At 47.9% G+C, this 26,554-nt stretch overlaps 1 protein-coding gene across 3 annotated transcripts in view; it reads left to right on the top strand.

Annotated features, from left to right (window-relative positions):
• Nucleotides 1-26,554, top strand: part of CLIP2 (CAP-Gly domain containing linker protein 2) — a 90,634-nt gene that overhangs the window by 18,689 nt on the left and 45,391 nt on the right. For all 3 annotated transcript variants that reach the window (XM_059865836.1, XM_059865835.1, XM_059865837.1), the window contains exon 3: nucleotides 21,882-22,420. In XM_059865836.1, coding sequence (XP_059721819.1) covers nucleotides 21,882-22,420 — 539 coding nt within the window. The remainder of the gene's footprint in view (nucleotides 1-21,881; nucleotides 22,421-26,554) is intronic.

Raw genomic sequence — 26,554 nt, 5'->3', positions numbered from 1 at the left:
CCCGATGCTCCTACAGGGGGGGAGGCAGATGGATCCTCTAATGGATCCCAGATGGATCCTCTGATGGATCCTCTGATGGAAGCCCTGATGGATCATTTGGTGGTCCCTTGATGGATCCCCGATGGATTCCCAGATGGATCCCGAATGGATCCCCCAGTGGATCCCCTGATGGATCCCCTGATGCCCCGATGGATCCCCCCGATGGATCCCCTGATGGATCCCCCGATGGATCCCCTGGTGGATCCTCTGATGGATCCCAGATGGATCCCCCAGTGGGTCCCCAGATGGATCCCTGATGGATCCCCAGATGGATCCCCTCTGATGGATCCCAGATGGATCCCAGATGGATCCCCCGATGGATCCCCGATGTTCAGGGCTGCAGAGGTGCCTGTACAGACCCTGACAAGGGCAGGGCTGGTATTGGGCAGATGGGAACCTCCCCCACGACCTCAAGCACTGCCCTGCAGCCGTTGCCATTGGCCTGTGTGGTTGTAGGAGCAGTAACTGAGCACTTCAGGTGATTTGGCCTGTGCTGTCCATGCCAAATTAGTGCCTTTGTTCAAACAGAAACACTTGAAGCCCTAGGAGTTGAATAATGCCTTACCTTCACAGACCTCCACATCGTGATCTCTATCCAGTGTATACATAAGCTGTGCAGACTGCCATTATCAGTATAATTAACATTTCAAAAGCAGCTGAGGGTGTGTTTTGCTCAGGATTCATTTTTCTGCCTTATTGGCTGGTGGGTTTTTTTTAAATTATATATAATTCAGTAAATATTCAAGATGGGAGTTTTGTATGTCGTGTTTTTCATTTCACTTTGTTAAAAAAGGCTTTCTTGCTTCTGGGGAAGCACATCAGGATGATGTATATCCTATCCAAACGTGTACTTTCACTATATTACACTTTCATTTGAGAAGTCACTGGTTGCTTCTTTGGATCTGTCAACCTCTTGTCCTTGTAATTCAGGCCACTTCCTGCATGCCTGGTTCCTTTGCTGTGTGTTTCAGTCTCCAAAATCTAGAACATTTAGCAGAATCAGGAAAGCCTTTTACCTCTCAGACAGTGTTTTTAGTCAAGGGGGATAATATTGGTCAAAAACTGCTTTAGCATGCTTGGACAGATTAGTCTGGGATAACAATGCTGCAAAGTGAGCTCACCAGGCAATGCTGCCTCTTGTCAGAGCAATGGAGAGGTGTTCATTCTTTAATCAAAACAAAGAATACCCATCTCTCAGGTTCCTGTTTTGCCTGGGCACACTGGGATGGTGACTCAGGCCCAGCCTCTGCACAGGATGTTCACACAGGCTCTGCTCCCTCATTACACATCAGGGGCTGTGCTTTGCTCATGGATTCCTCCAGCTGAGCTCTCTCTTCTTCCAGTGACCAACAGAGTATGAATAACCTCTGCCACTGGAAATTCTTTCCCCAAACAGTTTTGTAAAAGCCACAGCTCTGACTGGGCTTTTTGCACATCTGCAGGGTCTTGTTTGAGGGGCCCAGCCCTGCTCGGGGTCATGGGCAGAGCTCCAGATCCTCTGGTGTGAGACAGCTCTGCAGGGACTGCAGAGGAGCTGCTCTTCCCTTGCTGAGGACTTGGCCCTGTGTGTGGATATCAGCAAATGTCTGGATTGCAGTGTGAATGGGTTTCCATATTAGAAAGCCTGATTTCTTTATTTTGTGCCCAAATCTAAGACACTGAAGTACCCTTTTATTAGTTTGCTAGAGGGAAGAATAAATTGACGAAGGAAAAGTTTGGGATAGGTTGGGTTGTGTATTTTGGATAGGCTGTGTAGTTTGCATAGGTTGGGTTGTGTGACTGGAAGTTTTTCTTCTGACCCTGTATGTCTGAATTTCCCATTTCCCCCTTGTTTCTCCATGCCCTCAACTGTGATTGAGAAATGAACCTGAACTCCAATGTGTGCCTCTGTTATTCAAATGGGAGTTTTGCATGTCATGGTTTGCATTTCACTTTGTTAAAAAAGGCTGTCTCTGCCCTGCTGTGACTCCCTCAAGGTGCTTTGGTCTGGATTTATAATTGCAGCGTGTCGTGGAGTTGATTTTAATCCCATGAAAAACATCAAAATGAGGCAAAAGATCTGAGCCTCTGTTCCCCCCAGAGGCTTTGCAGTGGCATCTCAGCAGGCACACTTGGTGTGTGTCTCGTGGTGTGAAAGGGTCAGGCAGTGGCAGGGCCAAGGCAGCCTCTGGGCTGAATGCAGCTCCTGTTTGCTGGGGTTCCTTTGTGCCTTGTTCAGCTCCAGCCATCTGCACCAAGGGATGTGCAGCCAAGTGCCCTGGGAGGCTCCAAAGGGACTCTGACCTTTGCTTGAGGAGTTCTGACGTTTATTCCTGGAAAAAAAAGTGGGCATGGAGAAGGGGAGAAGTCTGGAGAGGGTGGATTGGTGCTGTGTGACAGATGTAGTGCTGCTCCTCTGCCTGTCAGGATAGTGCAGGGGGCTTTTGGGAATGGTGGAGCCATCCCTGAGCCATCCCTGAGCCATCCCTGAGCCATTCCTGAGCCATCCCTGATCCATCCCTGATCCATCCCTGAGCCATCCCTGAGACATCCCTGAGCCATCCCCGAGCCATCCCTGAGCCCTTGAGCCATCCCTGATCCATCCCTGATCCATGCCTGATCCATCCCTGATCCATCCCTGAGCCATCCCTGAGCCATCCCTGATCCATCCCTGATCCATCCCTGAGCCATCCCTGAGCCATCCCCGATCCATCCCTGATCCCTCCCTGAGCCATCCCTGAGCCATCCCTGAGCCATCCCTGATCCATCCCTGAGCCATCCCTGATCCATCCCTGATCCATCCCTGAGCCATCCCTGCTCCCTTGAGCCATCCCTGAGCCATCCCTGATCCATCCCTGATCCATCCCTGAGCCATCCCTGAGCCATCCCTGAGCCATCCCTGAGCCATCCCTGCTCCCTTGAGCCATCCCTGAGCCATCCCTGATCCATCCCTGATCCATCCCTGAGCCATCCCTGATCCATCCCTGAGCCATCCCTGAGCCATCCCTGATCCATCCCTGAGCCATCCCCGAGCCATCCCTGATCCATCCCTGATCCATCCCTGAGCCATCCCTGAGCCCTTGAGCCATCCCTGAGCTATCCCTGATCCATTCCCACCTGGAAGGTGAGGACAGAGCACAGAGGGGTTCCTTAAGCAGCGTGGGCTGGTGTCTGGCAGGGTTGGGCTGTGGTGCTGCCTGTGGCACCTGCTCTCAGTGTCCTGCTCAGGAGCTGTGTCCCTGCATGGGCTGCCCCTGCTCTTCCTCCTGCACAGCTCTCAGAACTCTGGCCAGTGCCTCCTGCTGCTCTCTGAGCAAAGTGTGCATCCCAAAATCCTGCTGCCCTGCCTGTGTGCCCTCCTCTGAGAGCAGCAGCATCCCTGCTGCTGTGGGGCCCAGCCCCAGCACAGTCATGGGATTCAGCCTTTGGGAGGGGAAACTACAGGAGGAAATACTCTTTTTTTGTGTTCAGGTGGTTTAAATCTGTTCCAGAGCCAAGTGTCCACATCACTGAGACTTTAACCAGAGCAGGCACTGATGTGAATTTTGGGGATGCCTGCAGCCAAAGAATCTGGTGGTAGATGGCTGTGGAAGCTGGATTTAATTTAATTACATTTCCTGGGATTAGTCAGATCTGGGCCACTAGATTTTATATGAGGCCTTGAAGTTGTAAGAAGGAGTCTCTGTGTGAGGTGGGAGAAGCCCTGCAGACACCACGAGCTCCCTGACCTGTGTCTGTGCACTGAAGGTGCTTCTGAGAGGCTGACAAGGTTTTCCTGACTCCACAGAAATTCATTACATGCCCCTGGACTGCTGCCTTACTCCTTGCCTCTGCACTTACCCTCCTCTTGCCAGAAAAGCCAGAGGAGATGTCTGCATTTTCTGGAGCTTGATGGAAGAAAACCAGAATGGTTTGGGTTACAAAATTCAGAGCTGCAACACTGATCTATGTGAATTTTCTGCCTGGGTGGAGGACAGAAATCTCAAACTCCTGAAATGTACTTGCAGGAGAGAACCATAAATTAACAAAGCACAGCATTAAACTGCAGCAGTGCCCAGTCTGTTGCCTCTGAGATGTTCCTTGGCTCTGGGAGCTTGGGGCTGGCTCAGAAAGACTCCAAAAGGAGATTATATCTTTCAGATTGCATGATAAGAGAAGATGCCTGTTCTCCAGTTGTACCTAAGATATGTCAGAGCCATTAGCTGCAAATGAATTTTTAAAAGCTTCACACTTTGATCCTCTTCCCCTCCCATAAGTTTATCAGCCTTGTCTGCACAAGTGCAAGTGGAGCTACTTCCCTTTATTCTTACTCTGAATACACAAATTGCTTTGATTTCTCCTTTCTCTTTTCCCCAGTGTCCTGTTCATATTCTTTTGCAGAAAGTCAAGTGTCTCTTATCTGTCTTTTATTTCTTTCTTCCTTTCCCAGGCATGGAGATTCCTCTTCAACATTTCCATGTACTCTTGACAGCTCAAATCCTGTGTGCAAAAAGATTGATGCAGGTGGGAGATGCTGTGAATTCTATAGAATTTCACAACTCCTGGCTGTAGGTTTCTGCAGAGACCAAATGCAGTCACACAGCCAGCTTGTCACACGTGCTGTGTCAGGGTTATTCCTCCTGAAAACACATTCAGAGTCAGCTCTGCTCGTGGAAGGTCCTGTGTCCTCTTGGAGCTTTCCCTGAGTGCAGAGTTGTTGTGTCTCCTGACCTGAGCTGGTGCTTTCACAGAGCCTTTAGGGATAAGAGCTTTTGTCTGGGTTAGGTACACTGGCTTGCTGTGGTTGTGGGCTTTTTTTAAAAGGACAGAAATTGCCATTTCCTCTGCAAGTCAGTGGGGAACTGGCAGTGACATGGACTCCTGGAAGAAATTAGCCTTGAGTAGTGTCCATGCTGGGTATCCCCCTCCCCCCCATCCTGTGAAGCTGAAACAATGGAAAAAATTAGTTCTGCTGCTTTGCAGTAACTATTTTCCTTGACCAGACTGGAAATTCATCTCTAGCTGCCTTAGGAGAGCATTTCCCACAAATGTGTTGGCTGATTTCCCAAGTTTAAGAGAAGAAAGTCACTGCTCTTGACCCCACGTTCAGGAGAGGTTTCTGTGAGGGACATGGGTAAAGGGCTCAGTATAATATTTGGATTTCTTGTCACAAAGCTCACATGTCTTGGTTCCTTTCCCACCCTCCTCCTGGAAAAGCCTGCTTCTGCAAGATGGAAGGAGAATGGAAGCTGTGATGAATGGGCCCACAGAGCCCTCCCAGCTGGTGGAACAGGTGAAAGCTGCTGGGAAGAGAAGCATTCACATTTCAGAGTGGGTTTTGTCTGCTCAGAGCAGTGTTAGAGTGACGTGGTGGGAGGAGAAATTTGCCTTTCATACTTCACTTGGCTGTCAGCTGGCTCTAGTGTTTGTTTATGGTTCTTAGATCTCTTGTTCAATTAAAAATATCTAGCAGAAGGCAGAGGACAGCAGAAATACTTGCATTTGCAGATGGAGCTGGGCAACACTGAGACTTCAGTGCTGGAGGCAAAAAAGCCCAAAGTTATTAAGTTTTCTGTGAGACTTATGTGCATCCAGTCAGAATCCAGCATAGACCTTGGGTTTTACAGCTGGATCCTGTCTTTCTGAATGGGCAAGTGCAAGTATCTGCCACTTGAATCTCATATTTAGGCATGCTAACAATATCAAAACTGTTTTTCAGCAGTTACCTGGTTTTATTACCCAAAACTGTGCTTTGAGAGCTGAACTGTATATTGCTGGGAGCCTGGCAATGCCTTCTTGTTTTCATGCAAGTGTACATGCATTATTTTTCATGAAGAATAAATGCACAAGGCTGATAATGTTGGCATGGTGTCTGCTCCTGCAAACCCTGTGTGTTGCTTTTGTTCCCTGAAAAGAAGAGTGAAGCAGACTGGAACGTTCCCAGGGCCATTAAAGAGAATGGGAGGGCTGGCTCCATGGGGTAATTAAACTAAAATGTGCTGTAATGAGGGTTTGAGAAGGCTGAGCTGGTGTTGGGTGCTGGTTGGCTGCATTTGGGGTTTGGGTGCTGATGGGCTGAGGCTGGTCCCTGCTGGGGACAGTCCCTGCTGTGCCCCAGGGCTGACTTTGCATGAGGGGGTTGACTTTTCTTTTAAAATTTCTTTTCTAGAAATGTGATTTTGTTCTGAGGGCTGCTTCTAGAGTGACACTCAGCAATTCTGTGGCCAAGTCTCTCTTGAGCTGTACCTGCCTCAGTTCTGCTGGAGGATCCTCAATCCCACCACCACCTTTGCTCTCTTGTGCATCTACTGCCTTGCTCTTGCCTTTCCCAGTGGGAAATCTTCATTCCTTTTTATCTGCCACAGTGTTAACAGCAACATCTTGGTAAATTACCTTGGAAATCAGTTGTTTGCCCCTCGAGTTTCTCTGGATGTTTTTTTAAGTTTAATTGGCTGGGCTCATAGCAGTAAGAAGCAATTTCTGCTGCTTCTAGAATTTTCTGTGGTAAAAAACAGAGGGAGGGATGGTGTCCTTCCTGGGGAATTTATGCCTGAGTATTAAGAGAGAACTTGGGGAGGTTGTTCTCAGGTAATTATTGGTGGTTTGGTGGCATCTTAACACAGGCTTTTTTTTAATAAAGCTGCAAGAACTGCTGAGGCTTTCTGATTTTGTATCAATCTATTAATTCCAATTCCCAAATAAATATTAAAGACACTAAACCACTGTTTTTCCTGCAACAAAAGAAATAGGATTGTAATGTCCAGAGCAGCTGATTGACTGGCACAGACATAGGGACCTAATTCTTGTCTGTTCAAAGGCTTTGTGTCTCTTGATTATTATTATTATTTTGGGGTGTTGTGTGCTGGTGAATTGAGAGAGAAGACCCCACATCGTGGGGCCAGAGGCTGCTGTTATTTCTAGCAAACATTTGGTTTTGCTGTTTTGCATCAGGCCTGGTGGAGTGATTGCTGTTGTCAGCTCCCATCTGAGTGCTGTCCTCAGTTAAATCCACACAGCAAGGCTGGATGGGTGATCCTGCTGGAAATGTGTCATTGCTGAAGTCTGATGAGCTCTCTGCACAACTTCCCCAAAGGTGGCTGTGCTCAGCTGGGGTTGGGTTCTTTCTCCACTCAACAGCTGTCAGAACCAGAGCACACAGCCTCAAGCTGCACCAAGGAAAATATAGGTTGGATGTTAGGAAAAAGTTTCTCACAGAAAGAGTGATAAAGTTCTGGAATGCTCTGCCTGGGGAGGTGGTGGAGTCCCCATCCCTGGGTGTGTTTAACACAGCCTGGACGTGGCACTGGGTGCCAGAGTTGAGTTGAGGTGTTGGGGCTGGGTTGGACTCTGTGATCTTGAAGGTCTCTTCCAGCCCAGAGATTCTGTGATTTATGTCAGTGGCTCTGTACACACAGTGTCCTCAGTTCCTGGGGAATTAGGAGGCTGAGGTGCCAGGGAGGTGTTTGAGGATCAAATGCCTCTGTGACAGTGTCAGCAGCTCAGCACTCCATCAGCAGCCAGAGCTGCAGGATCCAGGTATGCACAGGCAGTCACCTGTCAGGGAGTTAACAGGTGTCTGAAAGAAAACAAGATTGTTTTCAGGGGCTGCACAGGAAGAACTACAACAGAGAGTTGCCGTTCTGCTGATCCAGGGCTGCGGTGCAGCTGAGGAGTGGAACTGCAGCAGGCATGGGAGCAGCCCTGCTGAGGGATCATTAGAGCCTGAGTGTCCTCTCTCCCTGCTGCTGGGGTTTGGCTGAAGTGCCCTGTGGGGGTTATGTCCCTCCATCCAAATCCAGTCTCTCCTGGACACAGATGCTGCCATGACACCCTGCGTGTTTGTTCTCATCCTCATGGCACATCCTGTGCCAAAGTTTTCTGCCTTGGTTGTGGACCAACCACTTGGCTATTTGCACAGGGCTTGTGTTCAGCTCCTGTGCCCTTCCTGAGCTGCTCTGCCTGCCATCCTGCACTCTGAAATACCTCTTGTGCTGGGGTGTTTGAAGGTGGTGGTTCCTCCACTGTGACGGTGTTCACAGGGGTCCCAGGATGAGGGAAGAGATGAGAAAGTTGACTCCATGTTCAGAAGGCTTGATTTGTTATTTTATGGTATATATTATGTTAAAACTATACTAAAAGAATAGAAGAAAGGATTTCATCAGAAGGCTGGCTAAGAATAGAAAAGGAATGAATAACAAAGGTTTGTCTCTGACCCAGACAGTCTGGACAGCTGGACTGGGATTGGCCATTGATTAGAAACAACCAGGTGAGACCAATCCCAGATCCACCTGCTGCATCCCACAGCAGTAGATAATCATTGTTTACAGTTTGTTCCTGAGGCCTCTGAGCTTCTCAGGAGGGAAAAAATCCTAAGGAAAGGATATTTCATAGAGCATGTTGGTGACACTCCACCCTTTCTGGTTCCCCTCCTGAAGGGAAGAGCCACCTTTGGTGGCATTCCTCTCCAAGAGGTGATGCAGTGCATTCCAAGCAATATAGAAGGGCATTGAATCAATCTTAGTTTTATCAGCTTTACAGGTGACATACAGAGATAACTGTGAGTCTGATTTTAATTGTCTTAATGGTTAGATACTCTTAGAAGGATTTGATGTAGTTAATCCTTCATGTTCAGCTCATTGATTGTGGGTGAGGCAGGAGCACACAGCAAAGACATGTGGAGGTCAGACCCCCTCCTGCTCTCTCTTCACAGAACAGCAGGGAGAGAAAATCTGCTTCCCACAGATGTTCAGCTGATGAGCTGATGGAGGTTGGAATATAATGCACTGAATCCTGTTCAGCTGGGCTGGGGTGCCTGCAGTGGCATCCCTGGGGTTGTGCTAATGCCCATCAGAGTGGGGATGCAGCTTTGGGGGGGGATCTGCTCCTGCATGTCCTGCCTCCAACCACTGCACTAATCCAGCCAGAGCAGATTAATCATTAAAGGCCTGAGCCAATATTCATTGAAATTGAAGGAAAGATTCCCTTTGGCATGGATAGATTTGGGATGAGAGTCTGCAGAATTAAAGTGGCATCAGACTGTTGGTACATAATACTTGCCATAGGCTGGAATTAACCAGCACACACTGACCCTGAGCATCTTCCTTGCAAGCAGTCTAGTAGGTGACTTGATCTCCACAAAAGCTTTAAAACATTTAGAATACAAATATTATTCTCTATTTATTTTCAGTTCAGCAGGATATTTACTTTTTAATGAAGATGCTAGTAAGTAAATTAATATCTTGTTCCCATAAAAGAGAAACTGGCTTTTATGCAGGAGTGAGAACTGTAGGAAAAGACTGTTTTATCACAACACTCACTCTAAAATAATAAGAGTTGTCAAAATTGAGCTGTCTGTGACTTGAGCAGCTCTATTCAAAATACAGTTGCTGGTGTCTCTGCTACAAAATGTGTTTGACAAAGCTGTTTTCCAGCACAGTAAATGTGTGTCCTGTGTGCTACATCTGCACTGTGCACCAGAGGATGCAGCAGAGCACTTCACTCCATGCTTGAGTCTGCAGAATTCTTTGTGAGAAAGGAAATGTGTGTGAGTGGGGACTTTAAAGGGTCCCAGAGGAAGGCAGTGATGAGCTCAGCCATGAGTGCCTCTTGAAAGCTGAGCCTGCACCAAGGTTCAGGAGTGAATCTGTCAGGCAGTGCACTGCCAGTGCTCCAGCTGTAGGGCAGCAGGGGTTAACTCTGCTACAGGACTGCTCCCAGCCTGCTTGAGGAATTCCCACCAAGCAGGAGCTGTAAGTCCCTTCACTTTCTGTAATTATGAGCTCCTGGGCACACATGAAACCTCTCTGTTCAGGACTCTGAATGCCTCAGCACCTCCTGTAAAGCTTGAAGACTCTGACAAATTATTTACAAGTGTTACCCATGTTTTACACCCAAGACAAATTACAGAAGTAGGTCTCGCCCATGTCATCCTGTAAGTCAGAGGTGAAAGTGGAAGTTATCTTGGCCAGCAGATTTTTCTGGCCTTTTGTCCTCCCAGTCCTGGCACAGGAGCAGCAGCTTCCCTCTCTGATGCCACTTCCCCTCCTCCTCTCCACTGACTGCAGTGTTGTGTCTGTAAACATTATTGCTTTTGGGACTTGGCTGAGGGTGTGCAGTCACTGAGCTGCAGGGGAACTTTCTGTCCTGCACATGCTTGTCTTATTTCACACTTAAATCTACACAGCTCTTGAGGATTCATGTCCCTGAAAATTACAGGAGCCCTTTGTATTGCTGTGTAACTTCACAGAAATACTTTCTACAGAATATTTTATTTGGAGGTATTTGCTCAGGGAAAAAAAAAAAAAAAAACTTGCCAGAAATTAGAAGGGTTTGATGGAGATTGGAACAGAAGAATTTCAGGTGAGGATGGTATGATGTTGAGAAAATTCTGAACCCTGAAAAGGGCTTGGGGGTATCATCCTCAGGGACTGACTCTGTCCTGGCTGGGTGCTCAGAAGATAAAAGCCTAAAACTGATTGATAAAGTGAAGAAGAAGTGGCATGAGAGAGAGTCATACTCCACATGTGAGTCTTTCCTACCAGTAAGGTGTGCTGGGGGTGGGAGCAGAGTGTGTGCTCAGGGTGCCCAGTGGGGCCTGTGCTCAGTCCTCAGTGCAGCTCAACTCCTCAGCCCCCAAGCTGTATCTGTGACCTCTCACTTCACATCATCAATTTCCCCACCACCACTCCTGGAGGGGTGTAAGATGTCATTTCTAGTGGTCACTGAGGCTCAGATCTGTTGGGTTTGAGAGCACTTGCTGTGTTTGTATCATAGCTCATGTATTTTAGGATCAGATCTGGGTCATGGCCAAGTTTACTTCCAAAAAAAAAAAAAAAAAAGACACCCACTGCAAACAGGTGACTTGGCTTTTCTGCAAATAATGCCTGTTCATGTGCAGCTCATTGCCTTTTGAGCTGGATACTTAGCTGTTAAAGCCAGGTATTTGGAATGAAGGAGATGACTCAGTGTTAATCTGCTCTCAAATATCCCTTTTATTAGATTAGGCAAAGCAAAGCCAGCCCAGCACTCTCTGCACTCTGTGGAGCTGTGCACAATCAGCCCTTTGTGTGCTGGGCAGCCTGCTCTGTGCATGGATGGATGGCTGGAGGAATAAAGGCTGGAGGAGGGATGAATCAGAGCTGTGTTCAGCACAGTGCAGCCCCAGGATTGTGCCCAAGTCTGCCTGGCACTTGTCAGGTGGTCATTTTTACCTCTGCTGTGGCTCCTCGGGGATCCTGGGGTGCTGCAGGAATCTCCCCCTTCCAGAGGGATGACTCAGAGAGATGGTGCAGTTGTACTGATGTCATGTTTCTACTGAGGAGGGGAAAACCTGCATACAGGGGAGGAAGAATGTGCTTGTCTGTCTGCTGGTGCCATCCCAGTGGCTCAGACTCTGCTGGTTCTCAGCACAGCTGGTCACACTGAAAACCAGCCTCAGCATGCACATGAGGAGCTACAAAAGCATCCTCCTTCATTCTTGTATGTCAGGTGTTCAGTTTTCCTACTTCTCCCCTCTAGAGCAGCTGCAGACAGGGCATGAGGAAATGTGGCTGCAGGCTGGCAGCTCCTGTGAAGATTTTCCCAACTCCTGCCAGGGGGAAGCAGAGCAAAGTAAAATTGGAAAGTCAGAGAAAAGCTTGTGGCTGTACCAAAGAAATATTTCTGAGATTCAGCAGGTAGAAATGAGAAGTGAGGAAGATCTTACTGCTGTGCTGGATTGCTACATGTCTAGCCCTTGTCAGGGGAGATTCCCTGGTGCCAGCAGAACACTCCCTGCCTGAGCTTCCCTTTGCACAAATGCACCAAATAAAGGATGCTTTGAGCCTGAGCTGGGGGGCTGTGGGCCCCTGCAGTGCTCAGAGTGCAGTGGGAGCACAGGTGTGAGAGGCACAGCTCCTCACCTGTCACAGCAGGGAAAATCCTGCTCTGCACTGGAGCTGATCTGACCTGGCTGGGGTAGTGCCAGTGTTCTGCCTGGGAAATAGTTTATAAATGTCTTATTAAAGACCTGTGTCTGCCTCCTTTTCTGTCACTGAGCACTCTGAGCACAGACCAGAGGTTACAATGTGTGTTCCACAGCTGGAGTGAGTACTGTGCCCACAGGCAGTGTGTGCCAAAGCTGCAGTCAAACCAGACTGTCTCCTGGCATTTAACTTTCCTTTCCCAGGGGTTGTTAGAGGTACAGTCTGCTTGTGCATGGCTGCTCAGGGTATGCCCTGTGAGTGACCACCCCGAGTTATGCACACACAGCAACTTCTCCTGCATCTTGTTCCCAGTGCAGGGAGCTGCTGGGATCCCCTCAACTGGCTCCAGTCTGATCAGAAAGTAATAATTGGCTTCCAGCCAAAGCCAGGCTCTTTTTTTGGTGCCTTCTCTTCTCCATTGGTGGGGACTGAGCTAAAGCCATTTCTGAATGACTGAGGCAGTGCCATGCTGTGTGCACCTGCTGGAGCCATGCACTGCTTGGCTGCTCATCTCACTTGGGGCTGCAGGAATGGTCCCAGAGTCCATCCAAGTGGGTTTGCTGTGGGAATGATGCCTGAGAAGAATTCCAATGTGTAAAAAGGCTGTGAAATTTCAAACCCCTGCTGCTCAATTAGTGGGGGGAAAGCACTGTGCTTAACTTGGCTGCTCTTTGCACTGTTTGGTGCTCGAGATAAATTTCTCCAGTTCAGAACAGTCCCAAGACTGTTGCTCTCTCTGTGCTAGTGCCAGTGTTCTGCCTGGGAAATCGTTTATAAATGTCTTATTAAAGACCTGTGTCTGCCTCCTTTTCTTTCTTTCTGTCATTGGATCAGCTCAGTGAGAGCAGCTGTCCTCACTTCCATCACAGCAGCCCCAAACCACACTTGTGCCTTGCAGATTCCCACAGCCAGAGAACAGACAGCTGTGCACGGGTGTGGGTGTGTGTGTGCTGGGCTTTGTGGGCATGGGGGTTCAGCCTGAGCTCCTCCTCGAGCTTCTCCATGCTTCTTTGGAAAGAAAGGACTCCAGGAAATCAGCTCTGTGCTAGTTTTGTGGGGAAATGAACGCACAGTGAGCTCTGCAGAGTGAGTGTGAGCTGGGCATTCCCTGGGCTGCTGGAAGGAGGCTCCCTGTGCAGGGCAGGAGCCTTTCCTGTGAGTATCCCCTCCCCAGCTGCTGGTTTTGTTCTCAGGGCCATCTCATGGGTTACCCTGGGCTGCTTTCTAATGCTCCTTTCTGCCTTTAAGTCTTTCATTGCTTGCAGTGGTCAGTGGTCAGTCACCCAGTTGGGCTGTGGGGCTGCTGGGACAAAACTCAGTGAGGCTTTAGAGCTCAGGGCTTGCTTGAATAGAAAACTCTATTTTCTTGTCAGAATAACTTATGGTGAATAACTTATTCTATGTGGAATCTTCTCTAGCTGAAGTGATTTTATTGTTTAAGAAAGAATGGAGACTGTTATTTTGTAATACAGCCTTTACTTTAACATACTAACCTGGTGTTTATTAAATTCTAGTTTTGCATGTTAAATTCTAGTTTTGCATGTTATTTCTGGGGATGAGGGGTGGCTCATGCTGAGGAAGAGGATATGGGTGCTCCAGTCTTTGTTGAACTTGCAAAGCTGTTAAAGTTGTGGGATTTTTGTTTTCATTATTTCTGGTGAAAACAGGGTGCTTCTCCAGAGGAGGGATATATAAGCCCTGTTTTAAGGCTGAAAAATGTTAAATAGAGTGTTGAAAAGTGAATGTTGAAAGAATATGGTTTTCAAAATAATAATTACATAAAAACTAAGACTGCAATTTTGAGATTAACAGATCCATCCATATGCTGCAAGGTAATTATCCCTCAGTGAAAGAAACCTTGTGCATTTCCTACTATTCACTTGCCTCCCTTGTACTGCCAGAACCAATCTGCTTTGCATATTTTGTTGAATACTGTTGTTTATTTGAAAAAAAAAAAAACAAAAAACTTTAAATCCTCACACATAAATATATGGCTTTGCTGTTTGTTTCTTTCCAGAATTACAGTGGGTTTGGTCTAGCATAGCTGGTAACCCCCCAGCTCCTCCATCCCTGCCATCTCCAGCAGGCACCAGGAATGTGCCTCCTGCCAGTGGCAGAGCAGATTCTGTACCTGTCAGCATCTTGAGTGAGACCTTTATGAGGAAGCCTTTGTTTGGGGTGTCTGTGTGAGCCTCACTGCCCTTCCCAGCTGCCTCTCTGCAGACAAATGTTTGTCTCAATGGGCATCCCCTTCCATTCAGAGACATCTCTGCAGTGATCCTTACTGGGTTTTGCTTCCCATTCATAATTCTCATTCTTACTGTCTTCCCCCTCTTTGCAGTTTTATTTCTGGATGTGCCTCCTCTCTTCAGAGCAGCTAAACACAGAGATGCTGAAGCTGTATCAGATCTTAAAGTCCACACCACTGGGGTTATTCCTGGGAGCAGCAGGGCAGCAGATTTTCAGGGTGCCAGATGCAGAGCTTGCCTCTGTGCCAGAACTCAGCCCCAACTTTTCAGCTTTGGACTTGCAGAGCTTTCAGCTCTTGTTTCCAAGTCAGCCATAAATCTCTGGGGCTCCTTCCTCCCTCACTGTGCTGCCAGGCAGTGGGGGATTGTCTGCACAGTGTTGCTTTTTCTCACAGGTACCTCTTCCCTCTCTGTTTCTGCCTCATCCTGCAGTGTGAAAGGGCTGTGATGAATCCTGCAGAAAACAGCTGCTTCATTGCTGTGCTCCATAACTTGAATTTCCACGTGGCAATGGGCTGATTTCACCTGATTGCTAACAGCATGATGTTTATGTAATCCAGGTTGCTTTGAGAAGCTCAAATCCCCATGAGGGAACCTAGAAATTCCATGTGGCAAGGGCTCACCATCCGTGAGAGCTGTGGAGGCAGCAGGCACCAGCCCTTCTCCCCCAGCAGTCTGTGCCTGTGTGGCTGCTGCTGCTGCCAAGGGAAGAATCCCTGACCCCTGCACAGCTCCTGGAAGTGCAGCAGGTTGTGCATCCTCCTCTCCTGCCTGGCAGACAAGCTGCTGTAGGTGGGGGGGAGCAGATGCTCTGCCCTGTCCTCCTGTGAGGGGAAGCTCTGATGAGCTCTGTTCTCCCTCAGTGGAGTTCTCAGGGCTGTGTTTGGAGGTGAAGTAAGCTGAAGTAGTTACTGAAGGCTCTCAGTAACTGCAGTGTAAAGGGGTGAGTAAAACCCACTGCACCAGGAGCTGACACTTCTGTGGCTGTAAGGACAAGACCAGGCTGCCCTCCAGCCCACACTGGAGGGTGGTGAGCTGTGGGATGGGATATTATCCTCCAGCCCACACTGGAGGGTGGTTGTGGGGGTACCAGCTGTGGGTTTTTCTGGGTCTGGATTGAAGGCACTTGAGACAGTAATTCGTGTTCAGACTCAGGTGTTTATTATTTCATCTCAGTCTCACTGCTGTGAGTTGGGCAGCTTTTCATTAGACGGCACAAAAATGCCAATCTCTTGGTACAAGGGGTTTTCAGACTAAACTATCCAGTTAAGAGCTGACACCTGGATTATTTCCCCGTTTAACCCAATAACTGATCCCACAGAGCTGCAATGGGGACTTTTCTGCCCAATTACAAAATGCCACCCAAACCCATGGAGAAGGAGGAAGAAGAAGCATGAAGAAGAAACCCAGGACAGCACCCTGTGCCCTCCATCTTGCTTCCATCCACATCACACTAACAATCCTAAAACCTCAATTTCTCACCAAGTGACACACCTGCACTGCTCTCTGTAATCTATTTCACACTTCTGTGGATCCCAGTCTATTCTGGAGTTTAAGAAACTTTCTCCATGAATGAGGGTCACAGTCAGTGCTCCCCTGGGGTCAGGGCACCCCAGAGCAGACAGAGAAATATTCCCAGTGCTGGATGGGATATTATCCTCACCATGGTGCCCTGAGCAGGGACAGTGTCTGAGTGTCATCCCCACCTCATCACCTGAGCACTGACCCAAGCAGTGAGCCCAGCTGCTCTGGTGCTCCAAGGCTCTTGAATAATCCCTGTGGCAGTAAAACCAGACCTTATTCCTTTGAGCTGGCACCCCCGTGGGCAGCAGTAGGGTTTGTTTTCCAACTGACAAAATCTTGGCTTCAAATGGGCATTACAGTCCCCTGGTCTCAGGACTGTCCTGAAGCCCTGCCCGGGCTGGGAGGAGCAGAGCTGCTACCAAGAGGGTTTTTTTGACCAGCCTGGTTGCAAGGCTGCACTTTGAGATGCTCACAGACTGCACAGCTTGCTGCCCCATCACAGGTCAGTGGCAGGAGGGTGCAGTGTCTTCAGTCTCATGCCAGGGGCAGTTCTGCCAGGCTGGGGCACCTTTTGGTGCTGGCTGGTGGATGAGAAATTTATTGATTTACCATGGACAGGGAACACAGCTGGGATTGGGTGGGCAACTCTGTGCTGCATGCCAGCCTGTCTTGGGATGTTTGAGGGTAAAAACCTTTGAAAATTAAAATAGAAAAGGAAAAAGACCTCTCTTAGGGGCACTGTAAAGCTCTTCTGTAAATGTAATGTTTGTGCTTATTTCTCCCTCCTTCCTGACATGAGACACTACTCTGGAATCTTCTTTTTTTCTGTTTGGTTGTGGTTTTAGTTTTTTTGTTGTTGGTTTTTTATTTGGTTGGTTGGGGTTTTTTTTTTTTGGTATGTGTGTGGGGTTTTTTTTTGTTTTGGTTTTTTTTTTTTTTTCTTTCCTCTTTCTTTTAAATCTAGTGTGCCTTCATTTCATCAATTAACTGCTTGTCTCCTGATCCCCATGGCAACACAACAGGCTGTTGCATTTCTGAGTCCTTGGGCAGTTGTGGTGCCTGGCATGTGTCTTGGGAGCAGCCAGGCCACAAAAGGGTTCTGCAGGGAGTGGGAAACCCACGGGCAGCACTCACTGAGCACTGCCTCTCACACTGCACTGCTCTTCCCTTCCTCTCCCTCCTCCCTTTACATACAAGTTCCCTTTCCCCTTTGTTTCAGTTGCCTGGTGTTAAGAAATGAGCAAATGGAGTGCTGTGGGAGGTGGAAGGATGTGGAGGGAGTGAGGGGATGGATGGGTTCAGTGGATGTGACTTGAACATAGCACAAGGCTGAGCACAATGTCAGGGATCCTGCAGGGAAAGCTGTTCCTGCTGCTGTGCAGAGCAAGCGCTCTCTTCCTCCCACTTCAGTTTCCAGGGCTTTCTTGAGGGGGGGTTTCTTGCTGCTCTACTATACAAAGCTTCTGTTCACTCCTTCCTAGAGCAGTTTCCAAGAGCTGGAGGAATCCTTGCCCTTTTTGCAGAAGCCCTTATGCTTCAAGGGATTTTGGACACATGGCTTTCATTGACACGGTAACGAGAGCCCTGAGAACAGGCTGAGACTTCAGTCAAATTTTTAACCTCTCCAGCTCTTGGCTGGTGGGAATTTGGCTCCTGAAGCAGTGGTGCCCTGTCAGTGTGGGTCCCTAAAAGTGGTGGGATGCAGGAAGAGCTCTAAGCAGCAGGTTTGCCACAGAGGTGGCTGATGTGTAGGCTTTGAGAAAGGGAAAGCAGAGATTTGGAGCTGCATAAGATGTGCATGCAGGGGATGCTCTGTGTGACTGATTTACAAGTTGTTGCTCAGCCCTGGAAGCTGTGACCTACAGGAAGCCCCATTTAATCTGAAGAGAATGAGCCAGCTAATGAACACAATGGGGCTGTAAAGCTGGAAAGCCTGAGTGGAGGAGATCCTGCTCACTGCTTGTTGTGTCCTGGAGCCTGGTCCCAGTGAGAGGAGGAGGGCAGCTGCTGCCGTGGATTCCTGACTAGCAGGTGAGGTCTGTTCTGGACAGAGCAGCACAGGGAGATCCTCTTGGATGGAGCAGGAATAGATTTCCTCATCGCTGGCTTCCAGGTGAGCTGCTGAGCTAGAGCCCAGCAGTGACCTTCAGAGAGTTCCTGTGGCTTCTGGTTGGCATCAGCAGGTACTGCCAGGGCTGGAGTAGAAAGAACCCAGTTAGTTCTGTTGGGTGGGTTTCTCTTGTGTAACTCTTCTCAGCTTCATGCCTGAGATCTGTACCCTTGGTTTGCTGTTTCTTGGAACTTTTTTCTTGGCGAGTTTTTTGGAACTTGTTGGCATTTATCTGGGGAGTGTGCCGAGAGCAAGAAGATTTTCTTCTTCAAGACAGCAATCCATGTTTGGATTTGCTGTTTTGAAGAGCAATAGACCAACTCTTCAGGTGCCTGTAGGCTGGAAAAGCTCAGGACTTTCATGGCATCCTCTTGGTGGCTTTCCCTTCAGCTGTAAGAGCACCTGGAGAGTGGCAGTGCCAATGTCAGCTCTCTGAGAGCAGTGCCACCAGCTGCTCTCACTTTTGGGCTATCCTAAGCTACCCATGGGATTGAAGTCAAGTGACTCATTGCTGCCCTTTGCCTTCTGAAAGGCTGGTGACCAGATACCTGCCTGGGAGGATCAGAGCTTAGTCTGCTTGGATTACTTGGGATGCTGTCTGGCCATCTAGCTAGTGGGTTAGTAAAAGCCAAGAGAAATGAGTTCAGCTTGATCATGGTTACTCTGAAAACCTGCTGCACCAAAGCCCATTAGCTGCTCTGTGGTTATTATTTCATATTTTAAGCCATGTAAAACACAAGTTTCTACACTGTGGCCATAATAAACAAGGTGAACCTTCAGGCAGTTCCTTATTTACCTCCTGTGCTTTTCAATAATTCACCTCATGCTCAAGAATAATGATGTTACTGCCTGCACAGCTCAGGAGCCTGGGATGAGATGGTTTCCCTGAGATGGAATTGCTGTAGTTCAGCACACCTGCCTATCACACAGGCACCTAACATGAACAAGAGTGTGTAAAATTCCACTAAAATTTTGGCTTTTGGGGGAGGACAGTGTTGCACCAGCAATCCAATGAACTGCCCTTTATTTTTTTTTTTTTGCTGGTCCAAGTCAGTTTTGAAGGTGTTTGCTCTTGCAGTGAAACAGTGAGGCTAAATGCAGTTTTAAATCCTGCTGCATTGTTTGTTCAGCCTTGGGCAGCCTTCCTGCCTTTCTTTGCTTCAGCTTTGCTGCTGAAGGGTTTGCTTATCCCAGCCACACTGCAGAGGTGCTTGTGAGAGTTAATGTGACCTGTACCTTGACCACTGACTAACACCTGAAATCACGAGCTATGCTGAAATTCAGGCTCAGTAAGTCTAGAAAAACAGTTTTGATTTCTTCTCAATACAGCAGAGCCCCCCGGATTTTATGTGCTTATAGTTCCCTGTACAGTAGGCAGAGTTTGGCTGTCCTTGGCATGGTGGGTAAGTGTGCACAGACATGTCAGTGACATGATCTTTGTGTGTTAGGGTGCTCTGCCAAGCATAAAACCAAGGTGTAAGTTGTGTTTCTAATTTAATTTATTCTCCTACCCATCACAGACCTTGTTGGTGGTAAACCCCTGTAGCCAGCTTTGGTTATTTAACTCAGAGCCTTCTTAAAATGTAATTTGCTAATCTGACTGCTTTACTGTCTTGTGTTATTAAGCATTGGAATTACAATAGTGGCCTTATTTTCTGCCTATGATTGTTTTTATAGTTCAGGTGGATGGAGCCCTGTTTCCTTCACACTTCTTTTTATTTAAAGTCTTTTGTAAAGATCAAAAGCTCTAGGCATCCTTATAGTCTTTGAGTTTAATTTTTTTAAGGTGAAACTTGTTCTTGGATGTAATGCTGTCCATCTGATGGGGCTCATCTTGGTGTACTGTCCTACAAAATTGAGAGTGACACAAACTTAAGTGCCATAAATTTGCCCAAAAGCCCCCAAAACTTCTTGATGAACACATGAGGTTGAGGAAACTTCCAAGGCAGGGTCCAGAAGCCAGGAGAAGGCTCTCCCTGGGAGCTGGCTGAGCTCTGCTGGGAGCTCCATGGTCTCTGTTGCCACCAACATTTTCAGCTGGGAGCAGTATTCACACAGCAGGGGACAGTGTTTACTGTCCTTCCTGTGCCCATCGTGGGATTTTCCTGAACATTCCCCATGGGTTATGTCCCTTTTGGCTGATCTTCCCAAGAGCTGTTCCAGCCCCAGCCCACTGAGCCCAGAGAGCTGGTTGGAGATACTTCTGTTGGTGAGAGGAGTTTGTACAATCACCCCTTAATTGCTGCTCTCTTCTTCTTCAGACAAGGTTCAGACCAGGCAGAGGTGCTGCTTCCAGGGGCCCCAAACTGGTGGCCATAGAAATCTGTCAAGTGCTGACTCTGGAGTCTAATAAGAACCCAAATGTCAAAATTGATCCCTTGTAACACACATGATTTAGCAGAAACTAAATTCTTCATGCTATTGCCCTGGTGCTCTTTTCTTTCCTCTTTCCTAGACCTCTAGCAAAGCTTTGAAGTATCTTGCTTTGAGAGCTTTTATGTTTTTCATTCCTTCTAGGAGCTGAGCCTGATCTGTCAGGCCCATTACTTGTGGAAGAGCTGTAGAAGTGTTGTGGACTGAGCCACAGTGATGGCTGAGGCTGAACAAGTCTCACAGGTCATTACACATAAGCACTCAAGTTTGGCTTGTCTCTGCAGCTGCTCAGGGTGTCCTCTGCCAGCCTTCTCTGGTAGCAAGTAAAACTTTTTTCCTGGCTGTGCTTTAGAGTTTTCTGGTTGGTGGCACCCAGAAATTTCAGCTGAAAGTTGGGCTGAAGAGTCCAGGGAGCTTTCACTGAGCACAGGACATGTGGGACCAAGCCTCCTGCAAACACCCCCTACTCCAGCTGTGTGGGAGAACCACACTTGGGACCTCAGGGCTGTTGAGAGCTGAGGATGGCTGAAGGTCCAAGGTCTGTGACTTGCTGGAACTTATTTTGCAAGCTCATTTCCTCAGTTTCTGTCGTGGTTTCTTTTAGGGCTTTACTCAACCTCCCCCTTTAACCCTCAGAGAGTTTTAATGAAGTTCTCATGTCCTTGTCATTTGTTGCCTGGGGCCCAGGCTGAAAGCCCAGAGTTTGTGATGGGAGGGTTTGACAATGGGGTCAGCAAGAGTTGGGTCACTGCTGTCTCATTTGCTTGGGTTGACTCTGTTCCCATTCAAGCACCTGTTATGTGTTTCAGGGTCCTCTTTTGTATTATGGAGAGTTTGGCTGATCAGGATTCTGCTGGAGAGTGTGAGCAGAACACTGAATACCAGCATCACCTGCAGTTTTCCTTCCCCAGGCAGCAGAGAATTGCTGGAAGGCTGGTGCTGGAAAAAGGGCACTCTTTATTTCCAGTTTATTGAGTTCCATGCACATTGTGTGACCCTGCAAGGGTGTGCATGAAGGTTTGTAGATGCTTCCTGTTTAAAGAGATGCTGTTTATATTGAACACACCCCAGGTGTCTGCTCGCTGCTGCATTTGCTCCGGCAAAGGGCACAGCAGCAGCTGGGAAAAATGGGGAATTTGTGGAGGCCACTGTGTGGTCCCACAGGAGCTGTTAGTGGGACACACAGTGGGGTTCCCATAGTGCCAACATCAGTGCCTCACACTTTTTTTTCCCTAAAGATATATATTTTGATTTTTTTGGGGGGGGTAAAAGGATGACTTTGTCTTCTTCCTGCAAAGCAGCAGTTCACTGGGCTCCCTTTGGTCCTTAAGCACTTACCACCACTCCTGTGCTTTTGAGCTTATCCACACCCTGGGGCTGTGAGGGGGCTGAGGTACTGAAAAGGGGATGAAGACATGGGATCATTTCTTTATGTTCTGTGTGAGTCCTGCAGAAACTGGGCAGCAGATGGAGGATCTGTGCAGACTGACACTGAAGAAGGTGTGTAAGTAATGGCATCACTCAGGCTTAATCCTCACAGGGCGTACACCTGCAATCTAAGTTGTTGTCCCGGATGTTTTCTTTCAGTAAATGCCTTTTTCTGGTGGTTAGGCTTCCTTCTCGGACTTCTCCTTTTAGCAAAACCTCTTTTCCCTTGATCCACAGGCTCCCCTTTACACAAGCAGGGCACCACATCCACCGCCAGCGCCGAGAAGTCGGCTTCGAAGGTTGCCGAGGTGGGCGATGATTTCCTGGGAGACTTCGTGGTGGGCGAACGTGTCTGGGTGAACGGAGTGAAGCCAGGAGTGATCCAGTACCTCGGGGAGACGCAGTTCGCTCCGGGCCAGTGGGCAGGGGTTGTTCTGGATGACCCGGTGGGTAAGAATGACGGCTCCGTGGGAGGAGTGCGCTACTTCGAGTGCCAGCCGCTGCAGGGCATCTTCACGCGACCGTCCAAGCTGACGCGGCAGCCGGTGGCCGAGGGCTCGGGCAGCGACGCGCCCTCCGTGGACTCCCTGACGGCGCAGAACTTGTCCCTGCACTCGGGGACGGGCACGCCGCCCCTGTCCACGCGCGTGATCCCGCTGCGGGAGAGCGTCCTCAACAGCGCCATGAAGACGGGCAACGAGTCGGGGTCCAACCTGTCGGACAGCGGCTCGGTGAAGAAGGGGGAGAAGGACCTGCGCCTCGGGGATCGTGTGCTGGTGAGTTGGCTCTGGGGAATCCCTGTGGAAACCCAGGGCAGCAGACCAAGAACTCAAATTTACAACTCGCTTTAAAAGTTTTTTTGACCAACTGTGGAAGCCCAGGGCACTGGGGATGTTTCCCTGTCTGCTCTGCTCTGACCCCCAGGGGCGCACTGACTGTGGCCCTCATCCATGGAGAAAGTTTCCTAAACTCCAGACTATACTAGAATCCACAAAAGTTTTGAAGTAGATTGTAGAGAGTAGTGTAGGTGTGTCACTTAGGTGGGAAATTGAGGTTTTGGGATTTTTAGTATGTTGTGAATGGAAGCAAGATGGAGGGCACAGGGTGTTATCCTGGGCTTCTTCACCTTCTTCTTCCTCCTTCTCCATGGGTTTGGGTGGCATTTTGTAATTGGGTGGAAAAGTCCCCATTGTGGGCTCTTTGGAATCAGTTATTGGGTTAAAAAGAGAAAATAATCCAGGTGTCAGTTCTTAATTGGATAGTTTAGTCTGAAAAGCCCTTGTACCAAGAGATTGTTGGCATTGTTGTGGTGCTTCTCCAGTGAGCTGAGCCTGCTGTGGACAGTGTGCAAAACTCCAGATAAGGTAACAATAAACAAGAACCTGAAGACTGAAAAGATCCAGTGTGTCTCTCTTTCCTGACACAAAACCACTCCAGGAGAGGGGAGCCCCCTGGGAGGGCCCAGCCAGAGTCCCAGAAGTCAGGGAATCATCAACAGGTACCCTGGCATATTGGTTTCTGGATATCAATTGGGGTATCAGTCCCTCGAGGTCAGGATTGAAGGCACCTGAGATGGTGGTTCATGTTGGGACTCAGGTGTTTATTGTTTCTTATCAGTGAAACAGCCCCACAACCATGAGTTCAGCAGCTTTTCATTAGCAAGGCACAAAATGGCACACTGTCTCATGGCTACTGCTTAGCCCTAATCACAGTTCTGCTGTCTCTGAGGACTGCCTTTTACAGCTTTCCCAAAACCCTCTGATTTTTGTGGATTCCCACATTTCTGAACCAGGCAAGCAATGGAATGATGTTCTCCAGGCTTGTTTTACCCCTTTCCTCTCCTGACCATAAGTTCTCTCAGACAGGAGCTGTTCCCTGAACACTCTGCTCACCTCAGTGGGGCCCACCCAGAGTGAATTTTGGCACAGCCACAGGTTACAACCTGGGAGCATCTCTCCCCTGGGATTCTGTTGAGTTGTGTTTTGGGAATGGTTTTGGTTTTTAATTTTTTTTTTAAATGAGAGTGCATCCTTAAAAGCCTGCCCTCCCTGCCTGCTAATTTATCCACCTCAGATTTTACTAGATAAAGTTTGTGCTGTGACTTGTTAGGGTAATAAATAGTTCCAAAAGAGTGAGCCTGGAATAAGCTTAGTCTCTCCCTGGTTCTAGCAGGAATGCTCAGCTTACAGAAACATGAGGAATTGTTTGCACACAGTCATAGAGATCCAGGAAAAGAACAAGAAGAAATAATTTGCTGTTATGGTTCGTTCACATCTGCTTGGCTTGGCAGCTTTTATTTTACTTAGGGGAGGAGTCAGTTAATCATGTTGGGTATTGGAATACATAAACAATAATTCTGAATTAACCCGAGTTGCCTCAAATTCCTTGAGCAAATCTTTGTCATCCTCTATGGATTGGTACAGTTTTAGTTGTCTTTATTACTCCTGGTGTTTCCTTTTCTGGAAGAGTATCTTTTTATCTGAGAGTGGCTTTTAGATGTATGGGATCCACCAAAGGCTTTTCAAACGAGGGAGGACCTGTTTCCAGTGAGTGCTTGTGATGGAGCACAAGGGGCAGGGGACCCTTCCAGGTCAGCCAGATGGACACCTGGCTCTCTGCACTCAGGCTATTTCCTGATGGTGCCTTTCTTTAACTTCATTTAAGTCCATTATAGCTTGAAGACATTTTTGCCTTTCAGTTACTTTGTTCCAAGACCCTCTCTGAGTCTCCAGCAGTTGCAGAAAGTGACTTTCAGCTTTCCATTAGAAGCTTTCCATTAGAAGAGTTAGATAATATTTGCCTTTGGCACTCAGACTTTTTCCCAGAGATGTAAAAATTGCATTAAAGAGATGAAAAATCCACCCTGATGTTGCAGAACTCATCTCTTGAAGTCTGGCAAATAAATGAGGGACAATTAACCTTTGCTTTAGTGACAGCTGGGCTTCCTGAAATGGAATAATTGCTGAAGTTCTGTTAATGTGAGGCTGGCTTATTGCCTTTCTGCAGGGAAAGAAGGGCTGGAAACAGAGCAGTGGAGCATTTGCTGCCTGGGAGGAATTTCTGCTTGGTTTTTTGCCTAAGAAAATGTATTTTGCATTCTTTGTGGAGAGGCCTTCTGAGCAGCTGAAATCATTCCCCTTTAGATGCCATTGCTTTCTGCAGAAGTGGGGGAAGTAGGTGGTTTTATTATATGTCAGCCTAAATAAAAAATAATTTCAACTAAAAAGATTCCTCTTAGAGTAGGTGTTCTGCCTTTCAGCCATGCTTGTATTTCCTGACTGGAGTTGTGCAGCTCAGCATTGAAATGGAGTGATAATAAGGCTGTTTAAGGGCCAGGGTATATCCCAGTGGCTGGATCCATTCCTGAGGGGTATTGCCCAGGTACCTTCTGGATGGATGCCAGGTTGGTGATTTTGCTGGAGCTTGCAGGTCTTCAAAGCCAGTGCAAATGCTGGAACAGCAGCACTCACAGGGAGAGTCCCTGCAGCAGCACTTCACTGAGCCTGCCTGGGCTGCTGAAATGGATCCTGGCCTTCCCCCTGAGCCTGTGGTTTTAATCATCTTGTCTGTCTGCTGCAAACTGCTTTTGCCTGCAGTGTGTTGGAGCTCCTGGCAAATGATGGAAAGCACTCATGAATAAACAAATTAAGTTCTTTCTTCAGTGTTCACCCCCCACCTGTCCCTGCCACAGCCCTGCTCAGCCAGCCCGGAGCTGCAGAAAGCATTGAACCTCCTGAGTGAGAAATAATTTCCTGAGAAGCTCCCTGGGCAGGAGAATTACAGCCTAAGCCCTTCTCCTTGGGCAGGGACAGCTCACTGCTCTGCTGCCAAAATCCCTGAGCTATTTCAGTGCCTGAGACTGAAACCTAACCTCACTGCTGGAAAGGAGTGCAAGGTGTCAGGAAGTGTGAAAAATGCCAATCACTTGTTTTAAATTTTTAAAAGTTTAATAGCAATAAAATGGTTATAAAAATAGTAATAAAATTAGAGTAATAAAAATTTGGACAATTAGGATTTAGGACAATATGAGACAATAAAAACAAAGAGTTAGGGATGGTCCAGGCACCTCTTTCTGGGCAACACAAGCCTGAAAAAGAACCCACGTTAACAGAGCATTAACCCTTAAAAGCAACAGCCTGTTGCATATTCATACACCTCATCCATGATGCATAAATTCCATTCAAAGACAGGATTCTGTCTGGGCAGTGTCAGCTTCTTCCTCTGGATCCTGAAGGCTGAGCAAGGCAGGAAGAACTCAATAATGGGGCAATAAATTCTTTGAAAGATCTAGGTGTCCTGTGGTTGCTACCTTGGTGTGGTTATCTCATTCCTCTCTTTAAAAAAAAAAAGTATCTTACACGGCACAGTTTCTATTTTAACATTATGTTATAACCTAAAACTGTATTTAACACTCTACTTAAGAAAATTAATACAACATAACTTTCTAACACAACACATATAATATTCATTTTAATATTTGCCAACAGCCAATCATAAACTAGGCATTTTTCACACGAAGGAAGGATTCCTGCTCTTTATTCTCCTGGTTAACCATTGGAGCTCTCCCGGCTTGTGGAGTCCTGGAGGTGCAGCAATGCTCCCTTATTGCTAACCAGGCAGAAAAGCAGGAAGGATCCCATTCTGTCTTTCTGTCAAGGCAGGATTCTCAGTATTCCACTGCCTGCTTAGAGCTCCAGCAGTTGCTGTGTCATGGCTAGGGAGTGCAGCAGAATGGCAGTGTGGGCATGGTGGATCCCTGTCCTGTGGAAGTTTGTGACAGGCAATGGAAGGGCAGTGTTCCAGCTGTTTGCAGGATTCAGGAGATAAGAAAACATCTGGGACTCCTGGTCAGAGCTCTTTGCCTGCTGTAAGGGATTGTTGCTGGAAAGGGGCTTTTTACAGGAGTGTGT

The sequence above is a fragment of the Haemorhous mexicanus genome, chromosome 22, assembly GCF_027477595.1.
Source record: "Haemorhous mexicanus isolate bHaeMex1 chromosome 22, bHaeMex1.pri, whole genome shotgun sequence".
NCBI classification, from domain to species: domain Eukaryota; kingdom Metazoa; phylum Chordata; class Aves; order Passeriformes; family Fringillidae; genus Haemorhous; species Haemorhous mexicanus.
Note: the sequence above shows the minus strand (reverse complement) of the source record. Positions and strands in the feature narration are given on the sequence as shown.